The 12606-nt window shown below is 48.5% G+C and overlaps 2 protein-coding genes across 3 annotated transcripts in view; one reads left to right on the top strand and one right to left on the bottom strand.

Moving 5' to 3' along the window:
* Positions 1 to 3911: 3911 nt before the first annotated feature.
* LOC128496783 (chondroitin sulfate glucuronyltransferase-like) lies at positions 3912 to 7123 on the top strand. Its single transcript, XM_053466576.1, is given in 5 exon segments — positions 3912 to 4180; positions 4260 to 4279; positions 4282 to 4808; positions 5345 to 5527; positions 5870 to 7123. Coding segments are annotated over 5 exon segments (2253 nt in total).
* Positions 7124 to 10869: 3746 nt separating this feature from the next.
* Positions 10870 to 12606, bottom strand: part of SMARCD3 (SWI/SNF related, matrix associated, actin dependent regulator of chromatin, subfamily d, member 3) — a 36319-nt gene continuing 34582 nt past the window's right edge. For both annotated transcript variants that reach the window (XM_053466923.1, XM_053466922.1), the window contains exons 12-13: positions 11931 to 12032; positions 10870 to 11745 (exon numbers count right to left, since the gene is read on the bottom strand). In XM_053466923.1, the coding sequence (XP_053322898.1) occupies positions 11692 to 11745; positions 11931 to 12032 (156 nt within the window). In that variant the 3' untranslated portion in view covers positions 10870 to 11691. The remainder of the gene's footprint in view (positions 11746 to 11930; positions 12033 to 12606) is intronic.

The raw sequence follows: 12606 nt of genomic DNA, 5'->3' as shown, positions 1-12606 counted from the left end.
GAGGGAGTTGTGTATGTCCCATGTGTCCTGATTTTAGCAGGACTGAATTGCTTTTGAGGGAAGTTCCGCTGTTATATCTCTCGCCACCTCATAACGTGCTGGATGGCCCTGCCCACCTGGGGGTCTGAGCCTGCCCATAGCCACACCCCCCAAAACAGGTGGCCCAACTTGGACCCCTAAAGTGTTGGGATTTTGGAATTTAAACCTGGGGGTGACAGAATGAGCTGTCATACAGGCCCCAAGGTAGCCACAGATGGCTCCAGCCTGCCAAACAAAGACAGCACAGGCAGGAACTCCATTGTGTAAACAAATCCCATTAACAGGATGGCTGCCGGGGGGGGGGGCGAGATTCCGTAGCTAAAGGGGATTAAAGGTGGGGTTGTCTACCTGTTTATCAATGTTGATTTATGTTAATGAAGTTCTGTGGCTATATCAGTCTATGTTTCACATCAATAAACTGTTCATTCCTGCTGTACTCAGTTCAAGGTAGTTGTGTCTACTTATTGGGTACACATAGCAGGGTTCCAAGGTGCGCATGCTGGCTGGTGCCGGAAGTCATTCCAGGGGACAACAGGAGGATACATGTGGGTGATCTCTGGGAGTTACTACAGCTCTCTTGGTGAACACGTTACAGACCTCTGAATGTATGACTGACGCTCTGCTCACATCACATGGGGCCGCAAAAAAAGGGTTTTCAGACCTTGGGGAGCAAGCGGGAACCGTCCGGCTCTGACGGGGAGCAAGCAGGAAACGTCCCACACTCATGGGGAGCAAACGGGAACCGTCTGGCACCGACGGGAAAGAAACGGGAACCGTCCGGCCCCGACGGGAAAGAAACGGGCACCGTCCGGCCCTGACGGGAAAGAAACGGGCACCGTCCGGCCCCGACGGGAAAGAAACGGGCACCGTCCGGCTCCGACGGGAAAGAAACGGGAACCGTCTGGCTCCGACAGGAAAGAAACAGAAACTGAGGGGAAAGAAGTGGGGACCAGCGGCACAGACCGGACAGTAAGGGGAGCCGGTGGAACTCACAAAGTATTTTACGACAGAGAGAAAATGGCAAAATTGACCGGGGCAGGGTTAACCCTTCACTGCCTTATCGGCATTTACTTCATCACCCAATAGGCGTTTATGGTAATTAGCGAGTGATGCTGCGGGCATTGCATGTAGACGATAAAACCTAAAGAGTGTTCCGGTCCGGCGTCGAGGGGCTCTTGTTATGTAACGGCTGGTTCGTCACGTCGTCCATCTGCCCGGGGGGGGGGTGTCTGTTTACAGATAATGCGCAACCTCTTCTATATATGATATAACTATGGCATACAGAGCCCGGGGTTCCCACTAGCAGCCAAAGGAGGCATACCAAGCCCTGGTGCTTCTGCCGGTAACGGCTCTAGTGTAGGGTAACCGGCTGACGCCTTAAAGCTGCTGTTCCACTTACACAAAACATTCACTCTCTAGGCTGTAAACGAACCTTTGCAGATTATTATTTTCTTCTTAAAGTTTAAACCTTAAAAAGCCATTTTGGCAGTTGGTAGGAGGCCAGCGATGTCGGGAGCAGGGCCCTCTTCTCCTTCGCACCAGTTTGTTATTGTGTGTGTTGTTGTATGTGAAATTGTTCTACTGACTGTAACAGCGCTGCAGAATCTGCCGGCGCTTTATAAATAAATGTAATGTAACGTAAGTCTGATCGTTAAAGGGTTAAATGGCAGACAATGCAATTCACACTCCAATCACAGAGGTGCTCTCAGGTACGCTGGGCTGGTCATAGAGAAAATGGATAGAAAGGACCGACCATAGAGATAGCAAAAGTATAGAAAATACCAACCATAAAGAGAGAAGGGATAGAAGGGCCTAACCATAGAGAGCATGAGAGAAAGGATAGGAAAGGCCATAAAGAGATAATAGAGATAGACTGGATGCTGGAGTAATACTAGTCCCAAGACTTTCCAGTCAGCCACTATACTACAGATACCGAGAACTGGGCACCACCAACCACTATACCACAGATAACGGGCACCGCAGACCACTATACCACAGATACCTAGAACTGGGTACTGCCAACCACTATACCACAGATACCTAGAACTGGGTACTGCCAACCACTATACCACAGAAACCGGGCACTGCCAACCACTATACCACAGAAACCGAGCACCGCCAACCACTATACCACAGATACCGGGCACTGCCGACCACTATACCACAGATACCGGGCACCGCCAACCACTATACCGCAAATACCAGGCACCGGCGACCACTATACTGCAAATACCGGGCCCCGGCGACCACTATACCACAGATACCTAGAACTGGGTACTGCCAACCACTATACCACAGATACCTAGAACTGGGCACTGCCAACCACTATACCACAGAAACCGGGCACTGCCAACCACTATACCACAGATACCGGGCACTGCCGACCACTATACCACAGATACCGGGCACCGCCAACCACTATATCGCAAATACCGGGCACCGGCGACCACTATACCACAGATACCGGGCACCGCCGACCACTATACCACAGATACAGGGCACCGGTGACCACTATACCACAGATACCGGGCACTGCCGACCACTATACCACAGATACCGGGCACCGCAGACCACTATACCGCAAATACCGGGCACCGGTGACCACTATACCGCAAATACCGGGTACCGCCGACCATTATGCCACAGATGCTGGGCCCCAGCTGACCACTATACCACAGATACCGGGCACCGCCGACCACTATACCACAGATACAGGGCACCGCCGACCACTATACCGCAGAAACCGGGCACCGGCGACCACTATACCGCAGAAACCAGGCACCGCCGACCACTATACTGCAGAAACTGGGCACCGCCGACCACTATACCACAGATACCGTGCACCGCCGACCACTATACCACAGATACCGGGCACCGCCGACCACTATACCGCAGAAACCGGGCACCGCGACCACTATACCGCAGAAACCAGGCACCGGTGACCACTATACCGCAGAAACTGGGCACCGCCGACCACTATACTGCAGAAACCGGGCACACCACAGATACTCATAGTCGGGCGCCGCCAGCGGAGACGTTTGTTGTAAAAATGAAGATCCCGTAACTTGAAGCCAGTCTCTATCATGCCTTCCATTTCTCTGCGTTTCTCCGGGTCCCTCCTGTATCTGCTGCGTGGCTCTGTCGCCAGGCCCGGGTCCCCCTTGTATCTGCTGCGTGGCTCTGTCACCAGGCCCAGGTGCCCCCTGTATCTGCTGCGTGGCTCTGTCACCAGGCCCAGGTGCCCCCTGTATCTGCTGCGTGGGTCTGTCACCAGGCCCGGGTCCCCCCTGTATCTGCTGCGTGGCTCTGTCACCAGGCCCGGGTCCCCCCTGTATCTGCTGCGTGGCTCTGTCACCAGGCCCGGGTCCCCCCTGTATCTTCTGCGTGGCTCTGTCGCCAGGCCCAGGTCCCCCCTGTATCTGCTGCGTGGGTCTGTCGCCAGGCCCGGGTCCCCCCTGTACCTGCTGCATGGCTCTGTTGCCAGGCCCGGGTCCCCCTTGTACCTGCTGCGTGTCACCAGGCCCGGGTCTTTTAATTCACTTGGCGCAGGTCCCACGTGGTCTCTGCAGCTACACCCCCCGGGTTGCTTTACTGTCTCACAACCTGTGTGCTATTGTGTGTTTCTGTACGAGTGGTTCATCCCCAGATGCTCGACCACGACGGGGCATTTCTTCCCACTGCTATGGCCTTTTCATAGAGGAGACTCCCCTGTTTGGCCATTCACAATGCATAGTTAATGTAATGAAATCTCACCCATCTCCGCCACTTTGCACTGTTTAGTGAATCCAGCCCATCTTTTTGGCTTCTGGCAGCGGCTGTGACGCCATCACACTGAGTTAATCTGTTCCTTTATTCCACAGGCTGTGGTTGCCATGGGCCTCCCTCTGCCACCAAAGTTTCTGGCGTCCCTCTTGGGCTTCCTCTGGCCGGCTCTTCCCCTCATCTTGGGACTTTCCTTGGGCTGCAGTCTTAGCCTCTTGCAGATGTCCTGGATTCGCGGGGATGAAGATGCTTGTATAGGGAAGGCCCAGAATTTCCAGGGGCCACAAGTTGGAAAACAAAAGCCACAGATGAATGAGCTAAAACCCCAAATAATTCCTTATTACCGGAACCTCCAGACACCTAGTCAGAGAGTACAGAGGTAAGAGCTCTTACTGGTACACCATGTGTCTTAGTGGCAGTGGCTCGATCATGCTTATATCTCCTTATGTGTATTTTAGATCTCGATACATCCGGTCTGAGATCTCTCGGTGCTGGTTTTATCTTCACGTCCCGCACTGAACACTCTTGCTGTGGCTATAAACCAGACTCTCTCTTCTCATGTGAACCACCTAATGTTCTTCACTGGATCCCGAGGCCCAAAACTTCCACAAGGAATGGAAATAGTGTGTCATGGGGATGAAAGGCCAGCGTGGCTGATGTACCACACGCTGCGCTATATAGAAGCACATTTACTGTCTGTCTACGATTGGTTCTACGTGACTCAGGATGACTCGTATACCAACGGACATCGCCTGCAGGACGTGGCGTCTCATCTCAATCCTGGGCCCCCACATTATATTGGTCGGCCTATGGAGTTCATTGGAGGGCAGGATGAGTGGAGATATTGCCATGGAGGATCAGGATACATGTTGTCCAGAACCCTTCTCCTCAATCTGGGTCCGCATCTGGAGTTTTGTCTCTCTGATATTCTCAGCTCACGGCCAGATGAATGGTTGGGCCGCTGCATCCAGGATACTCTCGGAATAGCGTGTGTGGGAGAGTATCAGGTAGATGTTGAGGGCATCTGGAAAGGGTCTCTAGGATGACAAACAAAGTGTCGTGGAACAGTAGGAATTGTGGGTAAAGATAATTGCCTGATAAGCTTTCCAGAAGAAGTAAAGGTAAAATGCTAAACGGGACGGTTGAGGGCTGCGTTGGAGGGGAGAGTATTGAGAGGTCCAGGATGTTGGGTATTATAATACTTACCATCGGGGTATCATCATCAGTGGTACAACTTACAGCCATATGTTTTAGCCGTGGCATCAATCTCTAATAGACTGTGCTACGTATCCCTGTGTCGCCTTCACATTTGGGAGCAGTCCTTCTTCTCTCTTGGACTGCTCCGGTGTCCATTTTTGTTTGGTATCTGGATACTGTATCTAGCTTGCTTGTGGCATGTCTGTTTTTTAGTACGGTGTTACTCTTTACCTAGGAATAGAATTAGACAGGAACCTCTCGGCGTGTCTCGTCTGCCGGCTTGCTCACCCCCTTTGCTGGTGGAATGCTGTATATCTCATGAAGAACTCTTTTCTGTCTCTGCCAGGGTCTCCAGTATGTCTCAATAGCTCTGCCACGAGAGGTGGATGTGGACGATGTTGATGAGACCTTGCTGAGTAAAGCATTCTCTGTGTACCCGCTTGTGGAGGCCACGCTCATATACAGACTGCAGCATAAACTCAGCCAGATTGTGCTGCGTCGGATTTACCACAGGATCCAGAAGCTGCAGGTACAGTTCTGATGGCGAAGCTGTCTCTTGATGCTTTATAGTCACATTTGTGTCCACGTTGCCCTCTGCGGCTTCCTCGTGTGACATTAAAGTGTAGCTACTGACGCCATGTTTTTATACAGTCTGCTAAACAGTGGGGTTGTTTCTCTTACCCCAGGTGTATTTTGCGGTGCTCTTCTATGATTCAGGCTCTTATGCCTTGCATGCTGCCGCTGTGCATGTTTTTCTCCTGAGCATGATGTAACTGCACGCGGTGCTTTACACGTCCATTTCTTTATCCATCCTTAGTCCTGCGACCTTAATCTCCTTTTACAAGTCTCCGTCATTTGTCTCCACTTGCAGAATGAAATCCAAAACCTTTCTTCTCTGACCCCAAAACCAGAAGTGGGCGTCTCTTGGCCAGCAGGTATAAACCCCCCTTACAAGCCCACTTCACAACATGATGTGCTGTCCTGGGAGTATTTTACAGAAACACATTCTTTCTCCTGCCCTGATGGGACTCCGAAGTGCCCACTACAGGGTATGTGGCTGCATGATGTACAGCAGGTCCTACAAGAGGCTTTAGAACATCTGAACCACCGCCACAATCCATGGCTCCACTTCCGCCTGCAGCGCCTGCTCAATGGCTATCGGCGTTTTGACCCAACCCGTGGAATGGAATATATTTTGGATGTGTTGCTGGAGACTACCACAGAGAACAGCCATGTTGGTTCAACGAGCAAACGGTTCACACTTCTGCGTCCGTTGAGCAAGGTAGAGCTTCTTCCTATGCCTTATGTGACGGAGGCCACCCCCGTGCAGTTAGTGCTGCCCCTGATAGCTGCAGATGCTGGACATGTTCCTGGGTTCTTAGATGCTTTTGCCACTAATCTTTTGGACCTGCAAGAGAATGTGGCGCTCACTGTTCTTCTTGTGTATGATATGGGCTCTGTAGTTCAGGAAGGCGACATCTTTAAAGAGATTCGTAGGATCATGGCAGAGCTGGAAAACAGGTACCCACACCTAAAGGTGGAGCTGGTGAGTGTCCACACTGAAAGGCCTTCCCAGATCCAGCTTATTGATGTGGTAGCAAAGAAGCATCCAGCGGAGACTCTCTTCTTCTTGGTCGGGGTGTGGAGTGAGGTGACGGTAGATGCTCTGAACCGCTGCCGGATGAACGCTATTTCTTCATGGCAAGTTTTCTCCCCGGTGCACAGGAATCAGGAATACAGCCCGGACGTTTTACGGCACGGCTTCCCTGCACCTCCTCCTCCTCCTGCAGGCCATCTTCGTGATGGACATTTTGACCGCTTTTCTTCCTCAGGGTTCTGTTTTTATAATTCAGACTTTACGGCAGCCTATGGAAGGATGACCTCAGAGGATGTTACAGAAGATGGGGCCACAGAACTATTGGAGCTGTTCCTGCAATATTCTGAGCTGCATGTTTTTCGTGCTCTGGAGCCAGCGTTGGTTCAGCGGTTCTCTGGACGAACATGCAGCCATCACCTGTCTGGAGACGGAAATCACCGCTGTGTGCTCAGCAACCTGGAGGCGCTGGGTTCCCGAATACACCTGGCACTGGCTTTGTATGAACAAGATCAGACCAATAATACTTAGAGGACTAAGGGAGCATATATGGTTGCCATAATGAATTCTATAGGTTCAGAAAGACTGGTGTAGGCTAAATGCATGCCATCCCTGCGCTTGAAGACATCCACAAAAGCTACTTACAGCAGTTGTCAGCTAATGGTTCTGCGCATGTTTCAGTAGACGGCGGCAGTCATTGTGGCAGGAATGTCAGCGAGGTGTAGCTTCTGTAACCATGAGACGTGAATCCCGCGGCCCTGTCTCATGTGGGTGAAACAGCGAGCAGGACTGTTTTCCTTTGTGGAAAAGCATGTAACTTATTATTTGTGTGGGGTATATAGCTATGGAGCCGGGTTTCAGGAACCAACGTGAAGGTCGTTTATTACCTTAATTAGTCATTAAAAGTGTTTTATATAAGGCATGTATTTTATCTAAAAGAACAGTATTATCTGTAATTAAACGTAAATGTTCCTAAGTATTTAAAATCATTTAACTGAAATATCGGATTTTTGGCCCCTTCGCTAGGTGTTTAGTTGCTTGGAGGATATGTTATTTGGACCCCCATTACCAACTTCCGTACAGCTGCCTGGTCTCACTGGAAGCGAGTGCTTTTTCTGCTCAAGGGGTAAAGGTCTGGGGGTAGCGGCCCCTTGTAGGTCCGGAGGGGACAGCTTGAGGTACAATATATATAAATATCCCTCCATACTCTGCATGGACTCTCAATCTACTGCTGAAGCTGCCGGGATTGCCACAGTAAAGCAGGGAGAGATTTGGCGGCATTAATGGGGAACTCCAACTAATCTTTTTATTCCAAGTCTCTGATTAAAAATGTTTCCAAAAATATATGGCTGTTTACTCCAGTTGTAGTTTCCCCCCCATAATATAATATTTGTTTGATTCTCACTCTGTAATCTGACCCCCGATCTACTAAACCCCATGACTCCTTCCTATACTGCCTGTGGGGTACAATAGAATGGCTCAGTCTTTATTACCCAGCTGGACATGCTAATAGACCTCTATGGAGGAACAGACTTGTTGCCATAAAGCATCAGCTCAGTGTGGCATTTGAGCCGGGAAAGTCACCCAAAATATCACATGACCGACAACAATGGTGCCTCCAGGTCTGCAGATAAAGGGGGGTTATTAGGGCAAAATTACATAAAACCGGGTTTTTGTCGACCGTCATTACTGTATATAAAGCACTGGGGGGAGGGGGTTCCTCAGGCCTTCCTCTTCAAGTTGATGAATAGTAAGTGACATTTTATATTTTGCTATTGACATCAGGTTAAATTAGAGAAGGGCCCTGCTGGAGCAGACAGGAGACGGGTAATATTGGTCTCCCATCTGATTTCCATTACAGAAGCCCAAAATGGGCATATTTTGGCTGCCTGGCTCCTCCACAACCAATCTGACCGAGGAAGAAAGATTTGACGTATGGCAACGGGCATATAATGCCGCCTCTTGTGAATGATCAAAAACAAATCATTTTCCTTTTGTCGCGGTTTTGAGAAGATTTTTAAGATCTTTGCAAAGAAAATATGGGGGGGGGGTTACCGCTCAAACAAATACTTAAAATCCATTAGATCAGCCCTGTATCTTAATGCAGGAGATGTATGAGAAATTAAATAACTGTAACTCCTGAGAAAGGAAAGGGCAGCCGCACGTGGAAGTGCCTGTAAGGAAGCCAGCAGTCCATCTTGGTCTGGTGTGTGGCCTCTCCCTCTGGATGAAAATCTCGAAAGGACCTATGTAATTCTATGGAGGATCTAGAGATTAACATTCAAATGGTTTGCAGATTATTTATCCAGGGGAAAGTGTTATTTTTTCGAATACTAATCTGTCCAATGTCTTCACATTACTTTTAAAGAAATTTGTGACCACGAGCATTAAATCATCATTGTATGCCAGACCTTTGTGACAGATCCCACCAGCCCTTAGTGCCATTGGGCTGGGCGAATGAGTTGGAGAGAATCCTATTATTTCTTATATGAGTGGTGGGGTTGCAATGAAGTGGTTGTATCTAGTCTATCATGTTCACAGATGACAAAGGAAGGGATTCTTTACAGTGAGGACAATAAAGGTATGGAATTCACTTCCAAGGGAGGTGGTGTTATCCAATACATTAGATACCTTCAAAAGGGACCTCGATATTTTCTTAGAAAGGCACGATATACAGGGATATAAATAGAATAACATTAATATTTAAGACCTTCTTGATCCAAGGAGAAATCCGATTGCCTCTTGGAGTCAAGAAGGAATTTTTCCCCCTGATGGCAGAATTCGAAGTAGCTTAATTAGGGTTTTTTGCCTTCTTTTTGATCAAGAATAGGAAGGTTAGGTAGAAGGGTTGAACTTGATGGACTTAGGTCCTTTTTCAACCTTACAAACTATGTTACTATGTTCAGCTGTAAATCTATCCATCCAAACGTCTTGAACTTGGATTTTCCCTGGTTTTAGAGTGGAAGAACATCTAGGGACTGAGGTGGCAGGAAAGATACTCCTGCTAAATGATGTATTTCGAGAAGTATGAGCTCCGTATGTGTTTGAAGGTTTTGTCAGTCAGTCTGATGGCCCAATCAAGCTCCTCAGAAGTCAAAACTCCCCCCCCAGAGCTTAAGAGGACTCGGGGTCTAGCTAATGAAGTCCAGACCCTTAGAGACATCTCTCGGACTCTGTGAGAGTAGTCTGTGGTGTCAGCCGGCTGGGAGCTCTCTTCATGTTCCGGTTCCGCTGCTTCCCATCAGCAAAATACTCAGTATGCCTATACCTACCAAGCGCAGAAAGATTCACTTTTGCCATTTGTGTTTTCTGATCTTCTTGAACTCCACGCAACTCGGGGGCCAGCCTATCCTTACTATTAACATCTGGACACGCAATGCCGTTGGTTATTTCAAACTACATGATCATCTTGAGCCTTTATAAGGTTTAGGATTCAAAGATGACCTGTATATTGAAAGAGCTAGTGTGTGTTACCACCTCGAGTAGGCTCCTCTAGGACTGCTAGAATGGCTTGATCTTTGGTTTTAATGTTGAACTATGTCTCTGTGATTATCCATTTGGCTCACCATTATCTGACTTGTGTTCTGGCCTATGCCTTTTACTACAATCTAGGATTTAGGACCTGAGAGCAGTGAAGGCCCAGTGGCCATAAAGTATCTGAAGCCCAACCTCTGGGGAAAAGGGGGCCCATGCCTAGTACTGGTGAGATTTACTGCTATGGTCATATATTGTGTGGTTAGTTAAAGGTTCTCTGCGCATTCTGATTAATTTAGTAAACTGGGGTGGTTGTTTCAGTGTCATGGAGAACCTGCTCTCTCTCCTCCATCACTACTGAATCTTTAAGGAGGTTATCATTAAGCTGTCAGAACCAAGGTTTAGCTTCTGGCCACCATTAAATCCAATGGACAGGGACATCATGTGATGTTGCCAATGAAGCTACTCTGTTAACTATAATCAAGCTGCATGGATCTTTTGTAGAGTTGAGAATAAAACATCATTGTAGGTGGAAGCCAGCGGGTGCAGGTGGTTAATCTTGGGGTACAGGGGTACTGTATAGTCTGGGGGTACAGGGGAAGATAAGTAAATCAGATGCAGTCTCGGTTATAGATTTCCTACCAACAGTTGAATGTTCCTCTCATGTGACCCCAGTGCCTCCTCTGTGTCTGTGTGAGGGGATCCTGAAAACCTGCACTGTTGGGGGGCACATTGAGGGAAACTCTGAAATCTGCAGAATATATGAGGCTTTTAAGTCTTGGAAAGAAAAGAGACTGCCCCACCCCGGTAGAAATGAAATTTATTTTCATGTCACATTGTGACTCTACCTTAATAGCAGCTACGGCAGGAAGATACAGTGATGCACACAGTTAATGGATTTATAACTACCCCAGCCTATACTAACACAGCAGTCCTCCTGTCTAGGCAACTGGTACGTGCTCTCCATTGGTTGACATTAACCCCCTTCAAAAACCCCCTCTTGGCTTCCACTATGGTTCACTAATTGTGGTAGGGCCACATCACTAGTGACCCAGCCATATGAGCAGTGTGACAAGTGAGAGCTGTGAGCAAAAACATCAAATCTGAAAGAAACATAATGACAAAATACGGAATAAAATCCCATTCCCATAAACTCTGACCCCAGCCTCGGCGGGATGCAGCACCCTGAGCCCCACATCCAAAGTAGCTTATTAGACCATTATGGCACTTTTTCAGTAGGTGCAACAACAGTCTGGGACATGTACGTCTAATAATTGGCACAACATTTAGTGCATAAATCACAGTGTGACAAATGGCAAATGTGGCACAGCACCATGTACCAAGAGGCACTGTGTAACTGGCCTGGCCACACAATGGGATGGGAGCCAGAAGCTGTGTCAGTGTATGGGAAGGATAGTGGGCAGCATTATTACAGTTGACTTGGCCACATCTGTGTCATCTACACTTTGACCGCTTTGTACGAGTGGGCACAGAAAACTTAGTCCATTTTAGCAAGAGGTATTTTCCTGCGCCAAACCCAGTGACTCCTGGGTCGTAACACTGAATGTAACGAGAAATCCTTTTAGCGCATGTGATTAACATGTGGAGACCACGGACACAGAGATTTACGTGTTTCTAACTCCAAGAGATTGCTCCAACTCCTGTCTGCGCTGCTGGATCTGCAATAAAAGTCATAGAGAAGGTTATCAGGGTCTGTCACTGCATCTCACAAGCATGGAAGGATTTAACTGTAAGATGGAGAACATGGTTTGAGCACTAAGAAGGTGGACGGCCTCCCTGACTATTTACCTGGTCCTCTCCTCAGACTAGTCACCATATAATGTGCCCAAACACCATCACTCACCTTGCAGTAAAAGTATCTGCTAACAGCCTCCTGCGACCAGGGCTCCTGATAGAAGTCGGCTCTTCTCTCCTGCTCCGGATTACCGACCACGTCTGTCATAATCTGCGGGGAACACAGATTGACCTCGTATAACGAAGAACTGGCCACAAAACATCTCATCTCTGCACCCAGGAGAAGCGCCATCAAGCAGGAAGAATACAATACAAGTTCCTTCACATATGGCTGGAAACGTTTGTGGCTTTTAAAGCCCTATTGACTAGGTTAAAGCAACCTAACTGAAGAAAACGTTTAGTGAATAAACCCCACAGGCCAAATAATTTGGTATAAAAATTGGTCTTTGTCCATTTCCGACTTTCTGTTTCAGCGAAACGACAGCAAATTGGCTGCCACCGTTTTATCATTCCTTCAGATTGCTTTGAAGGCCAAGCATAGAAACGTAGACACAAGTTCATCAAGCTCGACCCACTAAAAAAAACATCCAGTATTGCTAATCCCGTCCCTTTATACACATTAAATCCTCATATTACCGTATTGGCTCGAATATAGGCCGCACTTTTTTTCCCCACTTTAAGTTTTTAAAGTGGGGGTGCGGCCTATATTCGGGCTCTAGCGCCCGACGCCCGGGACATGCAGTCCCGGGCGCCGGGCAGGCAGCGGGGTTAAGATACAGATCCCC

This window comes from Spea bombifrons, chromosome 5, assembly GCF_027358695.1.
Source record: "Spea bombifrons isolate aSpeBom1 chromosome 5, aSpeBom1.2.pri, whole genome shotgun sequence".
NCBI classification, from domain to species: domain Eukaryota; kingdom Metazoa; phylum Chordata; class Amphibia; order Anura; family Pelobatidae; genus Spea; species Spea bombifrons.
Note: the sequence above shows the minus strand (reverse complement) of the source record. Positions and strands in the feature narration are given on the sequence as shown.